The 25,430-nt window shown below is 36.1% G+C and overlaps 1 protein-coding gene and 1 long non-coding RNA gene across 4 annotated transcripts; one reads left to right on the plus strand and one right to left on the minus strand.

The window, feature by feature from the left end:
* Window positions 1-620: 620 nt before the first annotated feature.
* On the plus strand, window positions 621-12,976 carry DME (HhH-GPD base excision DNA repair family protein). 3 transcript variants are annotated; one of them, XM_059578319.2, is made up of 20 exons: window positions 621-984; window positions 1,209-2,089; window positions 2,902-4,728; window positions 4,842-5,207; window positions 5,940-6,030; window positions 6,130-7,570; window positions 7,716-7,795; window positions 7,920-8,004; window positions 8,098-8,189; window positions 8,262-8,330; window positions 8,451-8,487; window positions 8,601-8,683; window positions 9,413-9,850; window positions 10,196-10,232; window positions 10,325-10,382; window positions 10,682-10,821; window positions 10,926-10,991; window positions 11,184-11,298; window positions 11,395-11,433; window positions 12,565-12,976. In XM_059578319.2, exons 2-20 carry the CDS (start codon window positions 1,360-1,362, stop codon window positions 12,678-12,680), a joined length of 5,910 nt encoding a protein of 1,969 aa, XP_059434302.2. In that variant the 5' UTR covers window positions 621-984; window positions 1,209-1,359; the 3' UTR covers window positions 12,681-12,976. The 3 variants fall into 3 exon arrangements, 2 of the variants coding, with proteins under 2 accessions (XP_059434302.2, XP_059434301.2); XM_059578318.2 differs by having other exon boundaries at window positions 621-748; XR_009438680.2 differs by lacking the exons at window positions 9,413-9,850; window positions 10,196-10,232; window positions 10,325-10,382; ... (3 more) ...; window positions 11,395-11,433; window positions 12,565-12,976 and having other exon boundaries at window positions 621-748; window positions 8,262-8,358; window positions 8,601-8,654.
* Window positions 12,977-13,330: 354 nt separating this feature from the next.
* On the minus strand, window positions 13,331-22,239 carry LOC132175484 (uncharacterized). The gene is made up of 3 exons (XR_009439432.2): window positions 22,095-22,239; window positions 14,166-14,426; window positions 13,331-13,385 (listed from the first exon to the last, which is right to left on the minus strand). It is a non-coding gene; the product is annotated as an uncharacterized LOC132175484 (long non-coding RNA).
* Window positions 22,240-25,430: the final 3,191 nt, after the last annotated feature.

A 25,430-nucleotide genomic window follows, 5' to 3' on the forward strand; every position in this document is an offset into this window, starting at 1 on the left:
AATAGAGATAGTATTGTTATGTAAAGCCTAAAGGCAATAATGGAGGAAGAACATATCCTTGGTACGAATGTAAAAAGTAACTTTTTTATACACCTAAAGAATTTATTACATTTTATCTACATAATCTTCAAACAAATAAAATTTAGTCTTAACTATGAAGTAAATCTCTAATACGAGTAATACTAGTAAATACGCCGGTAATAAATGTTAAAATACTCAAACTGTGTTGAATGGGTTTTGAGAAACGAAATATTAAAAGGAAAGTTAATAAAGCAGCTCATTGTTTAGTATCAGCTCGGAATTGAATAAATGTCTATTTTTATTCCAGGTAATACACACTTGCTGGAAAAGATTTTTCTTATTGAATTAATGAAAGCATGGGAGTCTTCTTTAATAAAATAAAATAAAATAAATACACCAGCAATAAATGTTAGCATGAGTGCAATACTTTATCTTTTTGGCAGTGATTAAGAAATATGTAAAAGTAATTGATTAAGAGGGGGTGTGCCCAGTTTAGAAATTGGAAATAAATAATACAAGAAGTGCCCAAAGGGGTGTATTTTCTGGTATATAATAGTATGGCCTGTCAGTTGGGTTTCTTTTCCTACCTTTTTCCTCTCACTACTTTCTCTCTTTGTAATTGTTTCTCTCTCCTGGTTTAACCGTGGAGACTGGGGAGGGGATATTTTCCGGCATTGACTTGCCGCTGAGACTCGCCAGTCCGGCAATCTGAGTCACTGCCAGATCGGTGAGCTCAATAACTTTTTAACCATTTTTGCTTTGGTGGTTTAATTCATGCAGATAGAGAAAAAAGAGCCTTCTCCCCCTCCTAAAAAGTTGTTACACATCTTCCATATGATAGCAGAGGAAGATTCGCTGAGGATTTTGTCAATTTTTTCCCCCACAATTCTTGCCATTTAAAACGGATTAAATTAACCCATTTACTACTCAATCTCACAAGGACTGTTATCTTTGAAACACACGGTACCCTTTTTTTTATTTTCTATAATTTTTGTTTCCATGCGTTTCTCATGTTTCAATGTTTTCCATGGGAGTACAGATATAGCTGGCTCTTGCTGTTGAGAAATATCTGGAATATGAGTTTCCTGCATTTATAATAGGATATTCGTTTTTTCTTTTTTTCCTTTTCTGAGTTATTTTCTTTTAATCTTGTTTGTTATCTTGATGCATGTCAATGTTTGGTGAAGGTTGTGTGAGAAAGAGATGAATTTGGGCGCTTGGGAAGAGCGTGTTCAGGCAAATGGGGTGAAAGATTAGAGGCTTGAAGAAGCAGAGGGATTTCCGTTAGGAGAACAGAGAAGAAGAAGTGGGAGAATTTTCTGGGATGGGAATTGGAGGATGGCAAGGATGAACTTTGGAGGGGGAGTTTCAATTCCACAGGATAAAGAAGAAGTACAAATTATGGGTTCTTGGATACCCATCACGCCGGAGAAGCCAATTCCGGCAAGATCTCATCCGATCCCGGTCGACGGGAGAGGGAATTGGCAAGAACTGGCTGGATTCTCTGATGGGTATGCAGAAGAGATACCCAATTGCAATGGCTTTGGGCAGAATTTGAACCCAATTGACCAGGTGGTTCAGAATGGAGGCTTCTATGGCTGCGATGGAGAAGGCTTGCCTGAGAGGAACCGAGTGATCAATCACATTGCAGGCTCCTACACACAGGCCTTCAACAATGACGACAGCGCGGCTTGGAAGAATAATCCATTGGCGAAGCTTCTGCTAATGCAGAATTCGACTTTCCTCGCCACTGCAAACGTAGGCATGAATACAAGCTTAAACATGGCAGCAAATAGACCTCTGATTCCGAGTATGCATTCTCCGGTTGACCGCAACCGGAAAGATTTCGTCTCGGGTGGCCTCTTGCTCAACAACCAGAATCAATACTCACGTTTTAATCCGATGAGTAATTTGGCAAATGAGCCTCTGATTCCGAATATGCGTTCGCAAGTCGACGGCAATCATCGGAGAGATTCAAACCTGGGTAGTTTGTTGATGAGAAGCCAAAATCACTACTCTGGGTCAAACTCATTGAGCAACAGTGATATCCTATCCCAGATACCCCAGCGTAAGTGATTTCTTTGATTTCATTTTATCATCTTTCTGTTCATTTCCGATTGATGAAAGTAGTATATATATAGAGAAAGAGAACTAGCTAGCATTTTACACCATGTGGGAATGAAGGAATGAATGAATTTCTTGCCATAGCACTTAATCACACAAATCTTTCATGGAACATGTAGTTGTGTCGCCACATAAATGATAGAGATTCATGAGGGTTCTTTATGCTCCATGGGGATTGAATCATTTGTCCATAAGAATTTCAACATTTACCCTATAAGTTCTTATATAAAAGAAAATAAAGTACTTCAATTAATCTTTGATGATTCATTTGCTTTTAGGATGAGAATCTATAACCACTATAATAACTTCATTGGGTATGAATTTTTTTCTTTCTAAACACAATGGAAAACAAAAAAGGGGGAAAAACAAAAAGATAGTGATAACCCATTTGGCATCAAAGAAGGGCTTCAGCCTCTATGAAGAATCAAAGATTCATTTCCATTTTCATGAGAAATAGACAAGAATTGTTTATCTGGTTGTCAACAGTAATTAGGAAAGCACAGGGTAATTCAATCTTGCTGATCTTTTTCCTAAAATTTGCTAAAAACTCTATGATATGAATTGCCACCCTCTGATGTGTTTACATGTAATACCTCAATTGTAAATGCTATCAGATACAAAATAATTTGTTGAAACACCACAAGAAAGAATAAATTCATCTCCTTTGGATTCTCACAATATTTTCATTGTTCAAGTAGCTTTCATTTCTTTTTATTAAGAAACAATTGAAGTCAATAAAAACTTTTTTCCCTACAGATGGATTCCCCATACCTTACCAACCCCACTATGATCTAAATTCCCCGCCAACAGAAGTAGATGCTGCCCCAAGTGTTAACAACACCCTCCAGTTTGCACCAATAACACCAGATCAAGTGAACAAGTTGGATAACAACCAGTTTTCGGCAACATTGAACATTGCAATAAATGAAAGCTTAAGTGAGGAAAAAGAAAATGAGACCATACTGACATCATTAGTAAACAAGGCAGCTCAGCAACATCGTGACGAACTCCTACAAAGCATTGTAGAATCGTCCTCTGCTGCCATTTCTACACCAGACAAGGAAACTAAAGATTCTGAGAAGGGAAGTGATGAAGGCATTGATCTGAACAAGACACCCAATCAGAAACAGCCCACCAGACGAAGAAAACACAGGCCCAAGGTAATAACTGAAGGCAAACCCAGAAGGACTCCAAAGCCTGCAACTCCAAAAAATACTAAGGAGAGCCCAACAGGAAAGAGGAAGTATGTACGCAAGAATGTTCAGAAAGAACCAGCAACCGAACAGGGAGATGCTTCAAGGGAAATAGCAGATCTTAATGGTGGAACTGCTGCAAAGTCCTGCCGGAGGGTTTTAAATTTTGACTTGGAGAAGACCGGAGATGAAAACCAGGGCAAAGTAGTTGGTCAGCAGGAGGAGTTGCAGCATAGGAATAAAAGGGCCTTTAGTTTGGGTTCAGACTCTCAAGCCATAGAATTGTGCTTTGGAAATTATGGTTTGTCTGGAACGAAGTCAGCTGAGCAGATGAACCAGTGGAATGGACTTATGGTAGAATACCAGTCACCTGGAACCAGAAGTAACTTTACCCCTTCCATGAGTCAATTGCATTCTGAGTACGGATCACTGCAAGAAAGGCCAGCAACTGCAGCCTCATTAGCTCCAGTAAAAGACCTGCCAGAATATTTACACTTGATTCCAAGAAATAACGATAAGGGATATACTGATCCGTGCCAGAACAGGTGCAGAAATGGATACTCTGTCATACAGCAACAAATCCATGCAGAAGGACTAGACCAAGTTGTCTTTCAAGCAAAAACTAATCATGAAATCTCTGAGAAAGATATTTCCCAGAGAACCCCTCAACCAGTTCCGAAGTTTCCATCCGATTCCAGTGCAGCAAGAGGGTCCAAGAGAGAACATTTGCATCCTAGTACCAACAATCCGATGGGATTGTCGTACCAATCTCAAGTGTATGAATGTCACAGAAATGGCCACATTCTTGGCAAAGGTTTTACAGGAACATACAAAAAAACAAGAACTGAGAGTGGACTCCTTGCAGACATCTCTGGAATGCCTCGTGTTATACAAGTAGAAGATGGTTCAGGAAAAGTTGAAACAAAGCGCATGAATGATACCAGTGTATTTGGGTTTACAACAAAAAAGGACCATGAAATATTGAACTCTTTCTTTGAAAGTAATAGAATTGCCGAGAGACAAAGTGAGGTCAACAAATTTACCACAGAGAGGTACAATCACTCCTTGGCTGCCAGACATTATTTGCCAATGCAACAGATTTCGTCCGAACTGCATTCACACACGGAAAGGATGGGAGAGACCAACGGGTTAAATCCAGTACACAGCTTTCCCTCCCTAGCTGCAATTGAGGATCATAACCATCTCCCACCATCCCCTCCCAAACAAGCCCCAGAACTGGAGAACAGGCAGGTACTTCAAAGTTCCAATGTTCCTTTATTAGCAACAGAGCAGACCTCGGGATGCGCTCCATCAAGATCAGTTTCATCTGGAAGAAAAAAAGTGCTGAAAAACCAGGATGCCTCTTATGATTCTCAGAAACCCAGACGAGGTACTTTACATATTAAAAAACCTTTTAACTGTAGCATTTCATCTAACTCACCATAATATCCTAATATGTTAATGGACACTATATTGATAGCAATCTCTTGATATTTGATGCAGGTCGTCCGCCAATGAAAAAGATATATCCCAAACCTATAGATGAGATCATATATCAACTGCAGGGTCTCAATCTCAATGAGGGGAGCAACAAATTAGTTAGGCAAGAGCAAAATGCAGTTGTCGTATACCAGGGAGATGGTGCACTTGTTCCATATGCAGGGGCTGATTTTATGAAAAGACGTAAGCCACGGCCAAAAGTAGACCTTGACCCAGAATCAAATAGAATTTGGAATCTTTTGATGGGTAAGGAAGAAAGCAAAGGCGTTGAAGGAACTGACAAGGAGAAAGAGAAATGGTGGGAAGAGGAAAGGAAAGTTTTCCGTGGCCGAACTGATTCGTTTATTGCGAGAATGCACCTTATTCAAGGTACAGTCCCCTTCACAATTTTAGCCTCACATTCAGATCATCATCAAGTCTTCTGCAATTCATATCTTTTCTATGGTCAGATCTACATTTCTTTGAAGACTTCCTCTTGAAGTTGTCATTATGGCATGCTCTTAAAATCATTTAGTTGCACATTGAATTATTTTTCTTAAATGAAAGTTGAAACATCAAAACAAAACCAGAGAGATAGACCTGAATAAACAACACAGTATTACAGACTTTAGTTCAAAAAGATCAGTATGAGGAAAAGATCAATAAAATGGGAAACAATAGAAACAAACCATCAGTAAATTGTCAGGACTTGCTAGTCTGAGTCCAACATTAAATTTCTGGATAAGGTAATATACCTAATGGTAATCCCGGAGCTTAGACAAAATTTTGTATGTGTTAGGCAGAAGACACAAACAGAGAACCAGTGAAAAGAGTACACTGCATGCATTGTATGTCCGACATATTTAAAAAAGGAATAAATAAATTGCACGTATAAATCAACATGAACATAGAGGACATAGATTTAAGTAGAGTTCAGAATAAAGTCATTGGAACTACTATTGAAAGTTTTTCAATGTGGAAGTCAATTTTTCTAGTTTCCACAGGCAGCTCGTATTTGAAAAATATTAGCTTAACATGTATCAACAATGAAAATCAATTATTCACATACAACATTATTCAATTAGATGCATATTAATCATAATACAATAACACTCTTCACAGGAGATAGACGTTTCTCACGGTGGAAAGGATCTGTCGTTGACTCGGTCATAGGAGTCTTCCTTACCCAAAATGTTTCAGACCATCTTTCAAGGTAACTTAATTATCTTCACATAATTCTATAACCAAATTTCCCGAGAGTAAAACTTCATGTTCGATGAACAATATGTATGATTTCTTCCCCTCTTTGCAGCTCTGCCTTCATGTCTCTGGCAGCAAGATTTCCTCTTAAGTCGACAAGCAACAACATGGCATGTCACAACAATGGGACAAACATGCTCTTTGAGGAATCTGAAGTCTGCATTCAGGACGACACCATCAGATGGCATGAAAAGATTTCAAGTCAGCCAATCTACAATGGAAGCTCTATGACACACAAAGAATCAGCAGAGCATCAGAGAGGTAATGAAACTTCAGTAATAGAAAGGAGCCTCGTGGAGGCACATAGTCAGAGCATGGAGGAAGAAGTTGTATCACAAGATTCTTTTGATTCCTCAGTCATTCAAGGAACTGGAGGACCTAGATCCTGCTCAGGCTCCAACTCAGAAGAGGAAGATTTTATAACTGGCTGCAGACCCAGTGAGATTCATTTTCCAACTTTAACAAATCTTTTACAGATGGAGAATACCACATTCCAGGAATTTTACAGCCTTGAAAATAATGGTTCACTTATGGATGAGATACCAAGATTTGTGCAGAAGCAATCTGAATATGCAGAGCATGCACATGAGAAGTCAAGGTTGGACGGAGCAGATGATTTCAATGGCACTTCTGCATTTACTTCTTCCAACAATCCTGGTAATCTACGAGTGCAAGAACAAGTAGCTCCTTCATGTAACCACCATTTGCACACGATCCCAGATTGTGGAGTACCAGAAGTGGAGAATTTTGAAGCACTAAGTGAAGAAAGCATATCCCCTTGGGCTTCAACTGATTTTGTCCTACCCAAGGCAAAAGATGCAAATTGCACAGGCTTTAGGATCGCAGGTCAGGCAGAAAGTGTAGGTAAGAGCACAGTACACCAGAATGCCCTTCCGTTATCTCAAGAAACAGTAAGAATGGACCCATATATAACAATAACCAACCCCTCAATCCACCAAAGAAGTATTTCTCATCCAGGACCACCAACTGTGTATAATCAACCATCCTGCCACAATCACCAACTGGATGTGAACAAATCCCTCCAAGTGGAAAGCCCATCATGTACAGGAAGTGTAAAATTTGCAGATGCACAGACTGAAAAGCAGAATAATAGCATGCAGCATGTCCCAAGTGTCCCTAAACCCGGAGAAAACTCTGAGAGAAGCTCTGTAGTGAATAAGCAAATACACTTGGAAAATAGATTTGCTGAACCAAATTCAAATGAGCAAGTTCATTCTTCTGGTCAGGCATTCAGCGAGACAAGTTCAAAAATTTCAAGAGTGAGAAAAAGAGAGACAGATGGTGAGAAAAAGAGTGCAGTTGACTGGGACAGTTTAAGAAAACAAGTGCTGGCCGATGGAAGGAATAAAGAAAGAAGCAAGGATGCACAGGACTCCCTGGACTATGAAGCAGTAAGATGTGCTAATGTAGCTGAGGTTTCTAATGCTATAAAAGAACGAGGGATGAATAACATGCTAGCAGAACGGATCAAGGTACATGTTTTAACCAAGTCTCCAAAGCCTTCATAACTAGAAAGATCAGGTTCAAAAAGCTCCATGACTGAAAATTCAACACAGAAGTACTCTTCACACAAAAAAAGAAAGAAAGCAAAGTAACAATTGTTTCACAATATTGCAGGAATTCCTAGACCGACTCGTTAGAGATCATGGAAGCATTGATCTGGAATGGTTAAGAGATGTGCCCCCTGATAAATCAAAGTAAGCCATTCAACAAGCACCTCACTTTTATAATATTATAAACTATCACCTCTAAGCCAACCAGGCTTTACAACAAACACTGTTCCACATCTCTTTTAGAAACTAAAAATGACTTTTTCTGTAGGGATTATCTGTTAAGCGTACGAGGACTCGGGTTGAAAAGTGTGGAGTGTGTGCGCCTTTTAACGCTCCATCATCTTGCTTTTCCGGTAAGATTTATATTAAAACCAATTCATACTTATCATCTTATAAGGTGTGCAGAAAATCAGGCAATTAATATATTACATTGATATTGAATAAAGGTTGATACTAATGTTGGAAGGATAGCAGTTCGACTGGGATGGGTCCCCCTCCAACCCCTGCCAGAGTCACTTCAGTTACACCTCCTAGAACTGTAAGTACAAAAGCCAATTAATGAAAACTAATCTTCCCATTGCTCAAAAATGCTAATCAAAATCCTACATAGGTATCCGGTGTTGGAGTCGATTCAAAAATATCTCTGGCCAAGATTATGCAAGCTCGATCAACGAACACTGTAACCCCAGAGCCCCTTCTCACTCAATGTTCAGTATTTCCCATGCAAAAGTTTAGGATAAAAGAATTGCTTTCCATACCATTAAAGCTATTACTGACCAATGAACAATTGCTTCTACAGGTATGAGCTGCACTACCAATTGATCACATTCGGAAAGGTATGTAAAAACATACTGTTTTACAGCTGATGCTGTTGCTTTCACCAGAACATTGTAATAAGCACCAGAATAAACGTTAAATAAATTTTCCACATGCTTTGATATCTATGCAGGTTTTCTGCACAAAAAGTAAACCAAATTGCAATGCATGTCCAATGAGAGGGGAGTGCAGACACTTTGCAAGTGCTTTCGCAAGGTTTGCATCCATCAATCCTACTGCTGTGTCTACCTCCACCATTATAAAGGCATACAAGCATAAGAAGCAATTCACCAGAGCTACTTGAATTTTCTGGGAATTGGATTCAAGCTCAACAGTTTGCAAGCAAATCTTAAATGATATATAGATTAGTATGTCATGAAGGAGCACTGTGGTTTACCCAAAAAAAAAAAAAAAACCACCAGTGGCTTTTAGTCCTATTGGAATAGACATTTTTGTGTAATAAGGTCAAGAAATTTAAAACTTTAAGTGAATAACATGAGTAATGCTAGAATGAAGACTCTTGTTCCCTTTTTGCCGATCTAAAGGTGACATGGCTTTTAAATTACCATTAGATCAAAAAATTTAATAGTAATCCATTCCAAATTAAATGGTAATTCTAAAAGCTACATCACCTTTGGAGGGACAATAGTGGGCAAAAGTCTTTCTTCTAGCATTACTCAAATAACATTAGAGGATAAAACTTAAAGGTTTACTTCCTGTTGAGAACTAGAAGATAAATCGAAAACGAACAATAAAAAACAACCAACATATAAGTAAAATGATAAGTTGGAGAAGAGAAAAATCCATTCTTCCCAAAAATGCCGAACTCATCTTCCTACATGCATGTGTGGCATATATTCATCCCCAAACCCCAGGCTCATCTTTGCATATGCATGAGTCAAATATTCTCCTAATTAAACTGACCACAAGCCCTATTTTGTGCAGCGCAAGACTTGCCCTGCCAGGGCCAGAAGAGAAGAGTATTGTGAGCTCAACTGTTCCCATTGCAGATGAGAGAAACCCAGCTGTAGTTCTAAATCCCCTGCCACTACCTCCACCTGGGAACATGTCACTGAAAGAAACAGGTTATGAAAGTCGCAAATGTGAACCAATCATTGAAGAACCAGCAACACCAGAACAAGAATGCACAGAGATCTCGGAAAGCGACATAGAGGACTCGTTCTATGAGGATCCTGATGAAATCCCTACCATCAAACTCAACATTGAAGAGTTCACCGTGAATCTGCAAAATTACATGCAAGGGAACATGGAATTGCAAGAAGGTGACATGTCCAAGGCTTTGGTTGCCTTAAATCCACAAGTTGCTTCTATCCCTACACCCAAACTGAAGAATGTGAGTCGGCTGCGAACAGAGCACCAAGTGTAAGTAAATGTCTTCGTAAAATCTCAAATTCAGGTACCTGCAACAGTACACTGCAGCTAAACAGGGCTGACCTAGATTGGACATGGTTCATAGTAATGCTTATGAACTGAAATTCATTTTGACCAAATTTATTGAGAGCCTGTTCTGGCAAAAATCATCTCTGTAACTTATTAACATCATAATCATTGAATATTGTATGCAAAAGTTGCAGGTTCTGATCAAATATTAAAGATTTCTAGCCAAATTGGAGAAACCATTGATGTTTCAAATTAAGTTAGAAATTGTAACAATAAATAGAACTCTGCATGATGCACTCTGACAACTTCCATCCTGAAATGATGCAGGTATGAACTTCCAGATTCACATCCACTCTTGGAAGGGGTTAGTAAATCTAAACACTCTAGAATTATGAAGTTACCTTTAAGTAGGAAACTTCGTTGTGGCTAATAAGCATTACCTTATCAAATTTGCAGATGGACAGACGAGAACCTGATGATCCAAGCCCATACCTTCTTGCTATATGGACACCAGGTAAGCACAAATCATAAGATACCTTGAGTTGCTAATTATACAAGTCAAACAATCTCAGAAGTAACCGAAAAGGGAATTCACACCATTTATGGTGTATAGGAAAAACAAAATATATTCTTGAGATCATTCAATGCAATTCCTATTGCTGTTGATGTCTGTACACATCAACATGGTCAGAGCTCAAGATAAGGTGAAGGGATGGCCAGTGCTAGTTGGAAATTCCTAACACAGATAAGAGGTGAAATAGTTTTACAAGTTTGGCATTAATTAGAATCATATTTGCAAAACTCTGTTACTAGGTGAAACTGCAAATTCAATTCAACCACCAGAAGGAAGTTGTGGATCCCAACAATCTAACAAGTTGTGTGACGAGAAGACATGCTTCTCATGCAATAGTGTAAGAGAAGCTAACGCACAAACAGTCAGAGGAACACTGCTGGTGAGTAAACCCAATTCAATGATAATCCTGAAGTTCAGGAAAAATAAATAAACATAATTGACAACTTTCAGTCGTTTACTGATGTCTACATCACCTTAATACAGATACCATGTAGAACAGCGATGAGAGGCAGCTTTCCTCTCAATGGTACATACTTTCAAGTCAACGAGGTAAGTTTATTACAGCTATACGTTACTCTCTTAGTTCAAGAGCACAATATGGATACAAGTCAGAAACCTTACCCAACTGGTCAAAAGGACAACCTCTTACCCTCGTGAAAGGAGGACTATTTATTATTTTGTCCAATTCATGTAAGTGAAAATGTACAGCCAATAATTCCATGGTTATAATATATCATGCAGGTATTTGCAGATCATGAATCTAGCCTGAACCCAATTGATGTTCCAAGAGCATGGATATGGAATTTGCGAAGACGGACCGTATACTTTGGAACCTCTGTGTCAACAATATTTAAAGGTAAAGAGATAATTTATTTACCAGCATTTACTGCACAACTATCCCAATTAAAGTAAAAAGGGAGCTTACAGAAAAAAAAATGCTAATGTCTACCAGGCCTAACAACCGAGGGAATTCAATTCTGCTTTTGGAGAGGTATGGAATACTAACTTCAATTATTCACCTTACTTTATCTGCCTTGGTTGAGGACATCATATATCAGGCACACATTACAATAAATAGGAAGAGGCACACATTACAATCAATAGGAAGAAACAAATAAGAGCACCATTCTTAACATCAGAAAGAATGCACTTATTCTTTCCAATTCACTCTTGCTCAGTGTAAAAGACATCGTATAGAGGATTGGATCATATAAAATCCTAGAAATTACCAAAAACCTTTAGCATAAATTTACAAGAAACCAAAGGGTGTAAATAACATTGTAAAACTCCAATCCTGATTGCAGGTAACTAATAAAGCATATGTGTAAATGAGTGGACGTGTATGGAACTGGAAGTGCATATTTGCACGTCTATCTCTATTTGTGTGTGTGTGTGTGAGAGAGAGAGAGAGAGTTGTGACTACTATATCAAAAATCAACAACGTTATACATAGTAGTTCAGTACTACATGACAAGTGGGTTGCCCTTCCAATTTAACGACAAAACATAGTCAACATGCATAAACTTACACCACCTAAGTGGTTTATACATGAGGATATGCAGTTAAGGCTTAGTCTCATTCATCATGGCGGTCTAACAATATCATGCATGTCCAAACTGTGATAAATCCACCAAAAATATATAGTAAACGGAATAAGAGAATATTAACCACCCAATGGAAGCCAAATGCATCCACATACAAACATGTAAAAAATGAAGGAAATGTTCAAAGATTGGAACCTAAGACACCCCCCCTAACCCTAGCAATACTAAAATGTATAATTAGGCTTTTTTGGACCGGAGTATATAATATACTTTGCCTAGTTGGGTTCTAAATCATCATGAAGCACATGAAATTCTCTGAGTCACATTTCTCATTTTTAACCATTGAGTGCTGCTAGTGTCCTAAACATAACTTTCCAAAATCAAAAAGATCAAATATCTGTATGATTTTTCTACCAGAACAAAAAAGCGTATGGCTAAATAGTGGCTAACACAACATTCCCCACCCCTCCCACCCGTTTTCATCTCATTCAAGGATTAGCATCAGGTTCCGACTTATGTATAAGACATAACAATATTCCGCCATGTTTGGCTTGCTAATCTAATAAATTGTTTTGCAGGATTTGTCTGTGTGAGGGGATTCGACCAAAAATCACGAGCCCCCCGACCATTAAAAGCCAGATTGCATTTCCCTGCAAGTAAGATGGCCAAGACAAAAACTGAGAACAAAAGATAAATAGGATATGAAGCAGAGATGACTACCAGCTGAAGGAACAAAGCAAGGCTGTTGGTACAAAACAAGGCTGTTGGTACAAAATAATATTGATGCTGACGGAATGCGAAGGATGACCATTTACTAACATGTTGTAGGTTCAATAATTCTTCTTCTAACGTGAAATGCATTCAGTGCCTCCTAGCGACGGAATAGAAATTTTCGAGTCAAAATGTGAGATCCTATGACAAAAGGAATGTAGCCTGTAAACAATTGAAATTATGATCATTATTTCATTCTTGCTCTTAACAGAGCCATTCTTCAGAAACTGGCCAATGTCATTCTTGATAAAAGCAAAGTTACTCCGCTTTTACTAATCAATTAAAAGATACGTCATTGGATGTGACAATGAACTGTAATGCACATGTTGCAACAGCATATGTTTCCTACCTAGTTTGTCAACACAAATGCGATAGGATATTTGATACAACTTGTCAATATCTGAAAATACTTTAGAGAGCAATTCTCAAACCCACTTTCAGGAGCCCAACAAAGATGACAAGAGTCATTTTTGACACGACACATCAGCACGTGAAGTGAATTTTACATGTTATGAATGAGAAGCTCAAGTGGACATACTAACCGTTCAACAAAAGAAGAAAACGTTATACTAACCTGGGTTTGCAACGACATGCTTTGCTGACTAGTCCACCCCAATTTGTACTAACCCTACAAGAGGAACATAAAGCAATGAAGAGAAGAAATAAGTAAAAACTAAATAGCGTTGCCAGCAAGTAATCAAGTAAGCTACCGATATAGCCAATCAAGTTGAAATAGCCAACAGAACTAAATGGACGCTGAAGGTGGAGAAGTTATGCAGGTACTAAGTTGTGTTGTTGTGCTTGATGTGGTCTATCTGGAACGAGCATGGCAACATAAGACCCGTTTGGTAAAATTTTGAGAAGTATTTTGGGTTTTGGGTTTTGAAAGAGGTTTGAAAAAGGTAAAAGGTAAGTATCGATTTGGTGGGAGTCACATTTGAAAATAGTTGAAAATTGGTTTGGTAAAATTTTAGAACATTGTTTCGTAAAAATTAAAAAATTAAAAACCTTAAAGGCAATACCACCATCACCACCGCCATTCAACCACCGTGGTGTGATCTGGCGGCCACCACGCGCAGTAGCCAATTGCTACCACTGCAGGGCCGTCAAATAGAGTGGCCACCGCTGCCAAGTGGCGGCAACAACACCACTAAGTTCTTTTTTTTAACAATATTAAGTCATTTTTAATATATATATATATATATATATATATGTATATGTGTGTGTGTGTGTGTGTGTGTGTTGTGTTCTATTTTTTTGTGAGGTCTTTTAAGTTTGGAGAAGAGTTTTTGTAGCTTGTTTTAAAAATGTGTTAGTGATGGGGCCACATCTGAAAATCCATTTGGTCAACAAGTTTTGAAAAGAGTTTCACTGTATGAGAAGTAAACAAAGTTTTGCAGAAGTTTACCAAACAAACCCATAGCTTCTGAAGGTATGGAGATGTATGGAGATCCCCACGAATAAGCTCAAGATGATCTTCCTCTGATATTTGCTTGGTTTATAGCCAATTATGGATCTCATACCTATGTCTTTCTTGAGGAGTTATCTCTAGATCTTCTTCTCTTAATTTTGCTGTTTCCCCTTTAATTTTTTATTGTGGATTCTTCTTGCCATACTTCTATGCTTTAAGGTTCCTGCCTTCTTCTATCTTCGATAAGAATTTTCTTACCTGAAAAGAAAGTAAGGATTTGAATGAACCAAAATAAACATATTCCAGCGCAAAGAACAATAAACAATTGTTTCTACTTTAATAGCATCTAACAAGCTAATAAAGCCAACCGCCCCTATTAGAAAGTTCAATCAGAGCATAACACATTTGAACTTCTTCAAATGACATGCCCCTTTTTTTATCTTTTTTTATGACGGAAAACTTCGACAAGGCAAGACACTTCAGACCCACCCCTGCAGAATAAACCTCGGACCCGTGCACCGCACCCTCGAAAGTTTCCTTACACAGATCAACATAAATCATTGGCTTTTTACACCAGGGGATGTGGCTCCAAGGAGAAGTTTGCACCTAGCAAGTATCGAACTTGGGACTTTTCTAGATGTGAAAGGAGAATATATACATATGGAGGAAATCAAAAGATCACTTTAGATACTAAGTCTTATCAAGTAGAGAATCAAACTGAAGAAGATCAACTCGATGTGTGTAGTCCAGTATGATTCATTGCTCCTTTTTATTTTCTTTCATTATATCTTTTTCTTTCTTTTCTTTTCTTTTATTTGTGTTTGTGTGTGTGTGTGTGTGTGGGGGGGGGGGGTTGGCGGTTGTGCTGGCAGGAGGGGAAGGTGTACGCAAAAATGAGAATTATTTCTATGTGACTGTCTAATCGATAGATAGGTTAAAAGGCATTTAGAGTAATTCTTATGCTCACAAAAAGGAAACATTAGTTAGACCAGACATAAAAAGATTTTGGCAAGGGGAACCTAGGACACTTTAGCTACAAATTTGCTATATGCTTGAAGATAGAAAAAATGCAATACTTGAATCATGATCCTAACAAACACTAAAGATTACGAAACTGATTCTATCTTCTCTTTATTACTTCTTTAAGCATCTGGCGGAGATGGGCAAGGATTAACTCTTGGAGATTCCCATGCTCATTAGAAACCAAGCCTCCCTGTAACACTTTGGGAATTCATTAAGAAACAATTAATTTATATTGCATACTAGTGATTCCACTGGCTCTCAGATACTGTGCTCATACATATGATCACCAATAAAAAGCCAATGAAATCATTACCCTCAAAGAGAAAATCTACTCATGCACCATCTTTGTAATTATGTAAAAGAGTACTATGTAAAATAATTAATTGTCGAAAACCATCTAAACTAGATGAGACATTAGGCTCCACACCTAATAAGACAAATATACAATGAGAAATGGTGCTTTGCCCGTAATTTTGTGACCAATCTTTTATTATATAATGCAGAGTCTACTACATTATGTAGCACTCTCACTTCTTATCATGACTCCATGCTCCTGCTTAAAAAAGCATTCGTTTTTTACTCCTGTCTTCCATGAAAATCCCAATTATGTGATCATGTCATTCCAAACCAGTTAATAACTATTCAAAACAAAAACAAAAAAACAAAAAAAAAAACAAAAAAGCAAAAAATAACTCCAGTTTAATCACCTGTGAAGTAAAAACTAAACGAGACTTCCTACTGCCAAAGAAGCTATAAGAAATCTAGGGAAAAAGAACCTTCACATCTTGCAGAACCTAGTAAGCTAGGAGATCCATAATCAGGCAATTCAACTAAAAGAATGACTATCATATTGGATAATCATGATTGTCATATATTCACTAAGACTTTCAATTCAATATTTCTAATGCATTGCGATGAGAGAATCCAACATATATTACGATTATTTGTTTAAGATTAATAAAGAAAAAAATATATGTAATCATATAACAAACTTCAATTTGTCATGATAACAATTTTATGTAATCCCTATACAATCAATTCAAGTAAGTGTAACCAAACACGCCTTCATATAGATTCTAGATAAACACAATGTCAATATCTTATCAACAACAATCCAGTTATACTAGCAAAACCAATTGATGTAATCTATATGTGTAAAATAAAACGGAAACCAAGATGGAGGTGGAAAGAGATTGCAAAACAGATAGAAAAAACCTCTACCAAGCAGTAACTCTCAATGACAACATGATTTCTTTCCAATTACTTGAAACCACACCGTCTCCAAAATAAGTTGGCCACCACCTCCTACCCTATGTCTCCTTTCATTTTGCAGAAAATAACCCATAAGGTAACACTTCTCACTATAGAAAACCAATCACTGCTTCCTGGCCAATGAAAATCTAAGTTTAAAACAATAGGCTCAAGCCTTCCACTACCACCAACCATCTGCCAAAAAACCGATTTTGCAATAACCCGCCAACTCCCACCAATCAACGGTCACCCTCACCAACCAGGCCAATCTTGACAATTCTTGACTGATCGGAAACCGTCATTTGGTCACCATTCATTGCCACCTTACAATAGATAACTCACTTTGATTATCAAAAATCATCACCACCAACCGCCTCCATTGCCAGAAACTAGAAAACCTATTAGATTGATTCCATCGATGCCAAACACTCCAAAATAATTTAGATACAAATCATTTTCGATGGAAATGTAGTCACTAAAAGTACTTTTTACCAAACATTATTTTTCATGGAATGAAATTAAGGTAACATTTGTTCATAACGTTGTAAAACTTAAAACAAACACAACAATTTTACCTTAAGAAAGTAATCCATCATGACTAATAATAAGAACCCACCCTGGACACAATTTCCTAATTCAGTCTTATACTAACCATCTACCCACTCCTCAAAGTTATACTTAACATATAAATCATTTAAACACTGTCGTTCTCAATTTTATGTTAGAATAAGCAAGCACATCTCAATATTCCAGATTAACTAGTCAGTGATTTTGAACATACCTCCAATTTTTCGCTAGTTATTGAATTTAGAACATATTTCCATAAAAAGCACAAATACATATGCATAAATATGGAAACCATGAAAATAAAAGGTACAGATACAGTGAGAATAAAAAAAATGCATGTGTATCTGTCACAAACATTATTGTTCTCTTATATCCTTACAAATCCATAATAGCTGATGCAACTCTAAATTACATATCGAGAAAAAAGTCATCACTCACCAAAAAGGTCAAAGTACATTAAAATCCCCCTAATGTTTTTCCTTTATAATTATATCCTTTAGCTTAGTAAACAAAGGTTGTACCTACCATTTGAGCTATGCCAGTGTCTAAGATTATATATGAGTTACAAATACTATTTATTTTTCTTTTCCTGGATAAGTAGTAACTAAAAAAGAAGGTATATAGTATCAGAAAGCATTTTCAAAAATTTACTATCAATTCTTGGAAATGTTCTGGTATTTAAAGCGCAAGGATGCGTCTAAAAAGTATAAATATTTCTTATGAATACAATTCCATTGTAGAAGTGTCACTGGCAGTCTACAATACATAATATCATAATCGTACTATAGGGTATATTTTATGGGTTAACACTGTAAATAATCTTGGTTTTTATCTCAAGACACACAGATGACACAAATAAGCATATATACACTATAATTAATGTGTATATTGCATACAAACTTTTAAACAAACAGCTAACATAATTTTTTTTCTAGTATAAGAAAAGAAAAATTATATTCTTCAAGTTATAAGCGACTTACCATTATACTGAGAAGGATAATCTAATTCATGTGGAGAATTTAGAACTATAGAAGAAATTTAGGATAATCTAATTCATGTGGAGCATTTAGAACTATAGATTCCATTATTCTTGATTTAGAAGAGAGACAAAAATAGAGACTTCGACTTTACCACTCAACCTCAACCGTCACATATAGTTCATGTGAATAACGACCCAAGGAAAGCACCAGCAACATCTACACTATTATTCCAAAAGGACTAGTTAAGTTGCAATTGGAACTCCCTAAAATCACTTACTAAGCCTAGTATAAGTGATTTTAGGGGGTTTCAATTGCAACTTGACTAGTCATTTTAAAGTAATAGAACAGATGTGGCTAACACTTTCCATGTGTCGTTATTAATGGTATCAGAACAACCAAACAATCTAGGTGGCGCTAAGAGCAGCAGTTTCCCTTAGATTTTCCCTAAATGTTGGGAACCAAACTACTTTTAGCTTTCCTATTCAAATAAACTCCGCAAAAACTTCCCTAATCCTTTCCATATACCATTTAAATTTTCTTTAAATTAAATACTAGGGAAAAGAGAGAAGAAAGAGAAACCATTTCAATATTGTTTCAAATAAGTGTTAGAGGAAAGAGACGGTCTTGTAATATAAACATAATGTTAAGAGAACCAAAAGTGCTAACCCAAATCTAGGGTAGCACTTTTGCTTCCCTTAGTATTCCCTTGGGAGTTTGTTTCAATTGAATTTTTAGGAGTTTCCTTACATTTAGAGAAGTGAATGAGATATAGGAAAGATGATGCTAGTTCTCTAAAGCATTGCCACAATATTGTGCCCCATGTCCAAAGTTGTGCAACAACCCACTGGTCTTGCATTTCTTGCCTTGATCCTTGTGACTTATTCCACATTAAACTTCTAGATTAAAACCAATGTTGTCAACCTTTCTTTCGTTTTTTTTCTTTTCCTTTTCTCTTTTTGTTAGGTAAATCTCAAGTGTGATCAAATGTAAATGATGGCGTGTAAGTTGAAAACATTACACTTCTTTCACAAGTCCTAAAATCTATTTAACAATTTCCTATTCTATATTTTTTTTTCCTAATAGGCAATACTTCTTTTCTAGATCGATACAAGACCTTGCTTGTTGTCTACACACTTCATAAATTTATTAACTTGTCCATTTGTCCAACACCAAGTATTAGTTTCAATCTTGAAGTGCTTTTGAATCTTTCCTATTACATATTCTAACTAAATATGGTGTTACTTTTTCTCCCTCTTCACCACCTACACCAATTGTTACATACATTACATATTGACATCTATTAATCAATTTTTCATAAGTATTTATTATCTGACAACTACGAATTTCCAAAGAATAACTTGCGCTCAATCAAAAATTATGTCACTTAATTACTAATAAATTTTGGAACCATTTACACCACTCATCATATCAAAGACAATGTATTTGTTCAACAATAATTTGTGACTTTATATTTCAATATCTCTCAAAGAAATTTTCAATGAAATAGGCTTATTGAGTAAATTAGCAATCTTACTAACATTTAGGCATTGCTTGTTTTGACATAAAACGTTTTCTCAGCAAAAATGTTTTCAACAAAAAAATATTTTTCCAAAAGTAAATTGTTTTCTATTGTTTGGTTAAATCTCTAAAAATAATTTTTAGTGTTTGGTTACACCAAAAAACTCTTAAAGTTAAATCCACAAAAACTTGCAAGGGTTGGTAGACAATGATTTGTTAACGGGTATGGAATGGGCAGAAAGGTATAGGAAGGACAGGTGGAAATGGTGGCCGTGCGGAGAAGTGAGGGGAGGAAGAGAGTAGCAGTGTGGCAGCACTAGGGAGGGCGAAGGGAAGAGAGGACAGGAGAAGGGGAAGCAAAATGGGAAAGGGAAGCAAACCAGGTTTAAAACATGGTTTACGCTCCAAGAAAATGTAAACTGTTTTCCATTTATCCAAAAAAAAAAAAAAAAACAGAGGTAAACCGTTTTCCACCTATTTGAGTAAGCTGAAACCAACAAAGCCTCATACTAGCTTGTCACCTTAAAAGAAAACATTTAAACGTTAGGATTTGTCGAAAAGATCTAACAGGTGGAAAACTACCATGTCATTTAAATGAGAAACTCTCCCTCCCTCCCTTCCTCTCTTGCACCCAACGAGCTCTCTTTCCTACTTGCTTGTCATCTCTGCACCCACCACCACACACACACAGAGAAAGAGAGAGAAAGCTAAATGAAAAATAAATTGTTTTCCCTTTTTTATTTTTTAAATGACAGGAAACCCCTCCAAGGGAGGACCACTTCATGTACACAACCCAGAATAACAAACCCCAAACCCGTCCAAGGCGCTTCCACCACCCCACCCCCCCCCCCCCCCCCCCCCCCCCAACACATAGATCAGAAAAGCCTTGACTTCGCCACCACAAGCATGGCCCTAAGGAATTATTTGCACCTTATGGGATTCAAACCTTAGACCTAATGGGGATACCACCAAGTCCAAGGCCTTCACCACTTGAGTCAACCATTTATGGTTCTTTTCCTTTCTTAATAAAATACATGGGAGTATTATATCTATTAGATTTTCTACAACATCCCAACCTTTAAATAAATTACCTCTGGTTTATCTTCAATGGGAGAGATTCTACCAATGAATTTTAGGTAAAGTAATCTTACCAACATTTAAACCAAAAATTAATTGATCCTCGTCCACATTTTAGGGGACTAGTTGACCTATTTTCCTTCAAAAATGAAAATTATATGTTTATCCTACAAATGTTCTGTTTGTTTTAGCAAGCTGCCTTCTTGTAACAAGCTGTTTGGTCAACACAATGGGATAAAAAAGAAGAAACAGGTGGCGAGTTCAATATTTGATCACTTTCATTATTTGATTATAAGGAAAATCTAAGACGACAAATATTTTTTAAAAAAATTGCAGTAAACTGTTTCCTTATCAATCACTAACATTAAATTTAGATAATCATAAATTCAAATTTGTCAATGTAATACTATATAAGAGCTCCTCCTCACTGGTGAATGTTACATTGACTTAATTACATAAATCTGGAACACAAGAGTATGGATCTATAATACACCACGCTTCTTTAATTACCTAATGGATACATGCCAAGTCAGGTAAAAACCACCTCTCTCCAATATCTCTCACCAGTAATTTCAACGCTTTGAAACCTCCATAACGATCTTGCTCCTATGCATATACCTATTTTCTTTGTTTCCTTTAGCTTAATTTTTTTTTTTTTTAACAACCTAGTAATAAACTCTCCAACTCATCCACACGCATCGGATGCACCAAGGACTCGTGCACCTCTATTGAAACTACCCACATTAAGAATTTACTACCCTTTATAATTTCCATTCACAAACTTCAGTAAAACTGGAAAAAAGAATTGAATATTAAAAATGAAAGTATGAACAAGTCAAACATAACTGAAGCCTTACTTGCGAATTTCTCCTTGTGCTTCTCATCCTAAATTGAATGCAAGGAAATACAAAGATTATTCACACACACACACACCCAAAAAAAAAAAAAAAAAAAAAAAAAGGTAGTAAAAAAGATCAATGAAAATGAGTCAAAATTGTTTCTAGATAAAAATCTATTGCAATGTACTCTTATAGTACTCAAAGTCACTTACTCAGACTCATTCTGCTCTTAAAGCCTTATAAGAACCTGACAACAATCAAACCGTGCTATTAAGCAAAACACGCAACAAAAGCACACGTATTCCATATCAAACAAAACAAGCTAAAAAAACGACCAACATGACCATCAAGACTTATCATCAGAGAAATACATAAAAATCACACCATAAAATAATCCACAACAATCCGTCTGATCGTTGATAAAACGTGGTAAAACTTTGCTTAGTCGAATCAAAAAGTTCTATATTCTTCATAATTTCTCTAAAATTTTGTCCACAATGACATTAACTTCGTTCCATTTTCTTCGTTTCCTCTGTTTTCTGAGCAACCAAACAACGATAAAGCAACCGCAATTGACAATAAACAAAAGCAGCACCGAGAAAATTTTCAGAGCTAGGGTTTGACAAAGCAAGTTCGGATCAAACTCCGAAACTGAGAGAAAGCAAGCGTACCTCTTCACACATGGAGCGTAGACAAAGCTGAGAAAATTTTCGATCGTTTTACAAGTAAAACAAGTAGATTTCAGAGGGAGAGAGATAGAGAGAGTGAAATTGTGGAGGGTTTGTTTGTTTTTGGGTTTTGGCGATTTAGAGAGGTTTGCCGTTTGCCGCCTCTTCGTCTTCCCTCCACATTACATTGAAACTTTACTTGCTTTGCTGATAGGGGGTTCATGGGATTTTTGTGAAACTTGTCCTTTCATGGACACGTGGAGCGTAAATAAGGTACTACGATGAAAATATAAGGGATTCGGTCCCTCACGTTGTTTTTTTTCTTTTTTTTTTTTTTTTTTCAATTTGTTTTATTGAAAAATACATATATTCCTTTTAAATTATTATTTCATTGTCAATATCGTTTCAAACTACTAAAAAAATGTCAATTTCTCTCAAAGCTAAGCAATTCTAAAAGTCTTTATTGAATCCAAAAATAATATAACTTTTAAAATCACCATGTAATTAAAATTTAATAGTGACTCATCACAAGTTTAATAGTGATTTTAAAAATTACATAATTCTTTAAGGGACACAAGAGTGACTTTGCAGGATTACTCTCCAAAATAGTCAAAAATTAAAAAATTACCATACACAAATTTTTGTCAAGACAAAAAAATAAAAAATAAAATAAAACCTATAAATTTGAAAAAATAAAAAAGAAAAATAATTTTAAAAACAAAAAACAAAACAAGCACCCAAAACTGATAATTTAAAAAGTGAGAAGAGGTATTTTGAAAAAACACCCCCCATTGGGTAGATAAGATTAGCCACTCCTAAATCAAACCGAGGTGGATTGACTAGCTCAAAAAAAATTTGGGGGTGTTTCAACCACCCCAAATCACCTGACGGTAATCTAGCCAAGACTAATGAGGTGTTGGGGTAGTTCAGCCACCCCGTGATTTTTTTTTTTTTTTTTCTGTTAATTGCTCTTTTAAAAAAATATATATTATTATTATAATTTTTGTATTAATGATATAAGCCACTATAGGAGATCTTAACAATTTTTTGTAGTTTATGGGAAACATTAACTCAATTGATAGTTTGTGGTGTTGACGAGTAACGAATGGCGACTACAAAAGTCTAATTTACAAAATCAAACAACAACAAATATGAGGGACAGTAACCCACCAAAAACAACAAGGAAAATTGAAAGCACTAAAAAATAAATAAATAAAAAAGACATAAATTCAACAAAAAACCGAACTACTGTTGTAGTGGTGGAGGAGAGTAGCGACGGTGGGAAGTAGTTAAGAGCAAGGCACATGCATGGATTAGAGGGTAGGATTGGTGAAAAATGACATATGAAATGAGAAAATTTGCCAATAACAAGGCAGAGGGCGACCAAGGCTGACGAGAGAGCGGATGGAGGCTTGGTGAGGCGGTTATGTGGTGAAGAGCAGTGACCAAGCCAGGATGTCTATTCAGGGGTAGGGGTGGGCAAATTAACCGTTACCGTTTAACCGGCCGTCTACCGGCTTCGACCGAACCGATATAAACCGTAGCCGATATGCCGATATCCTTATCGGTTAAAAAAAGTATACCGGAATTCGGTCCGGTCCGGTTAAGCGGTTCTTATCGGTTAACCGATAAGAAACCGGAATTTTTTTTTTTTTTTTTTTTTTTTTTTTTTAAGTCCTAGTCCCAAAACGGCGCCGTTTAGTCTTTTAGAGAGGTTTCCAAATTCCCACAAGTGACACAGGTTTCCAAATTTGTGTAATGGTGTTGCCCATGACTTATTTTCCTTTTGCTAGGTGACTTTAATTAGTTAATACTTTGTTTATTATTCATTAATGAATTTTATTTTAATTTGGGTTTTGGTAGGTTTGATGTTTTTTTTTTAAGTGATGGCATTTGATGAGATTTCTTTGCCTTTGGTAAAAGCATTTTTCATTAACTAGTTTTGCTAGTCTAATTAGCATTCATTATGTTAATTAGTCCATTTGCTTTGGAAAAATGTATTTTATAATATTAAAAAAAAAAAAAAAAAGTTGAAGTGGATCAATATAAAAAAGCTTCAATTTTTAGCCCAAAAGTCAAATATTTGGGTCCCAACAAAAAGTATTTGATCCCTAAAACAACTCATTTTTAATAAATTATTTTAGCCCAACAAAAAGTATTTGGGCTCTCAAAAGTCAAAAAAACTCATTTTTGGTTTTTGGCCCAACAAAATAAATCAATATAAAGCTCTCGGTTAAATCGGTTAGCCGGTTTAACCGGACCGTTTAACCGTGTACCGTTTTAACCGAAATTATCGGTTAAAATTCTTATTGGTTCGGTATCGGTTAATAAACCGTTTAACCGAAAATTATCGGTTAATAACCGATAAGGTCCTTAACCGGACCGTTTTGACCGATACCCAGGCCTATTCAGGGGGCAAAATTTGTTTGATGAATACAAAAATAAAGTTGAACAAAAAATAATTAAGAGTATTTAACAAAATATAAAAATTTAATTGGAGTTCAATAGAATCGTTGTTTTTCTCAATAATCTCATATAGCTACAATTATATATCTTATACCATTAAAATATGCAACAAAAACTATATATATTCATAAATAATTAAATACAAAAACAATTATCAAGAATAGCAATATAAATATTAAAACAATTAATATAAAAGAACGATCTAAATTTAAATATAAAAATTTAATTATATACCTCAATTTCTATAAAAAAAAAAGTTGAATGGATTCTTGAATGCTTGAAAGTTGAAAGGAACAAATTTACTGAAACTCTTGAGGCAGAAGATGCCGATTGTTGAATGGAGAAAGGAATACTAGACAAATTGAGACGTGATAAATTAGCTAATTTTTTTTGTTATTTGTTATTTCTTTTTGAGCTGCTATTAATTAAATTTAATGTACTTTTTTTTTTTTTTTTTTAACTTTGAACGTAATGTGCTATTTTTTGCTTCATTTTTTATTATTATTATTATTGTTTTTTTTCTTACCCGTACTTTGTTTTGTTTTGAACAAAATGTGATGCAAAGTTTAATTTTTTTTATATGATTTTTGTGCTTGCACCAGTGCCTTGTCTTGTCAATGGTTTATATTTGGAAAGCAAATTGTCTTTTCTTGATTATTTAGGGTGCGTTTGGGAGTACGTTTTTAAAAAAATAATCTGCGATTTTAAACCAAATCGCAACTTTAGGGTATTTGAGATTGCGATTTTAAAAACGCAAATTTTAAAATCGCAAAAAAATCTGTGATTTCCATAAGCTGATTAGAGGGTGCTTATTTGAAAAAATGCGAATTTAAAACAAAATTACGATTTCTATTAAAAAGATATTTGGTGCAA

The sequence above is a fragment of the Corylus avellana genome, chromosome 2 (assembly GCF_965113065.1).
Source record: "Corylus avellana chromosome 2, dhCorAvel1.hap1.2, whole genome shotgun sequence".
In the NCBI taxonomy this organism is placed as follows: domain Eukaryota; kingdom Viridiplantae; phylum Streptophyta; class Magnoliopsida; order Fagales; family Betulaceae; genus Corylus; species Corylus avellana.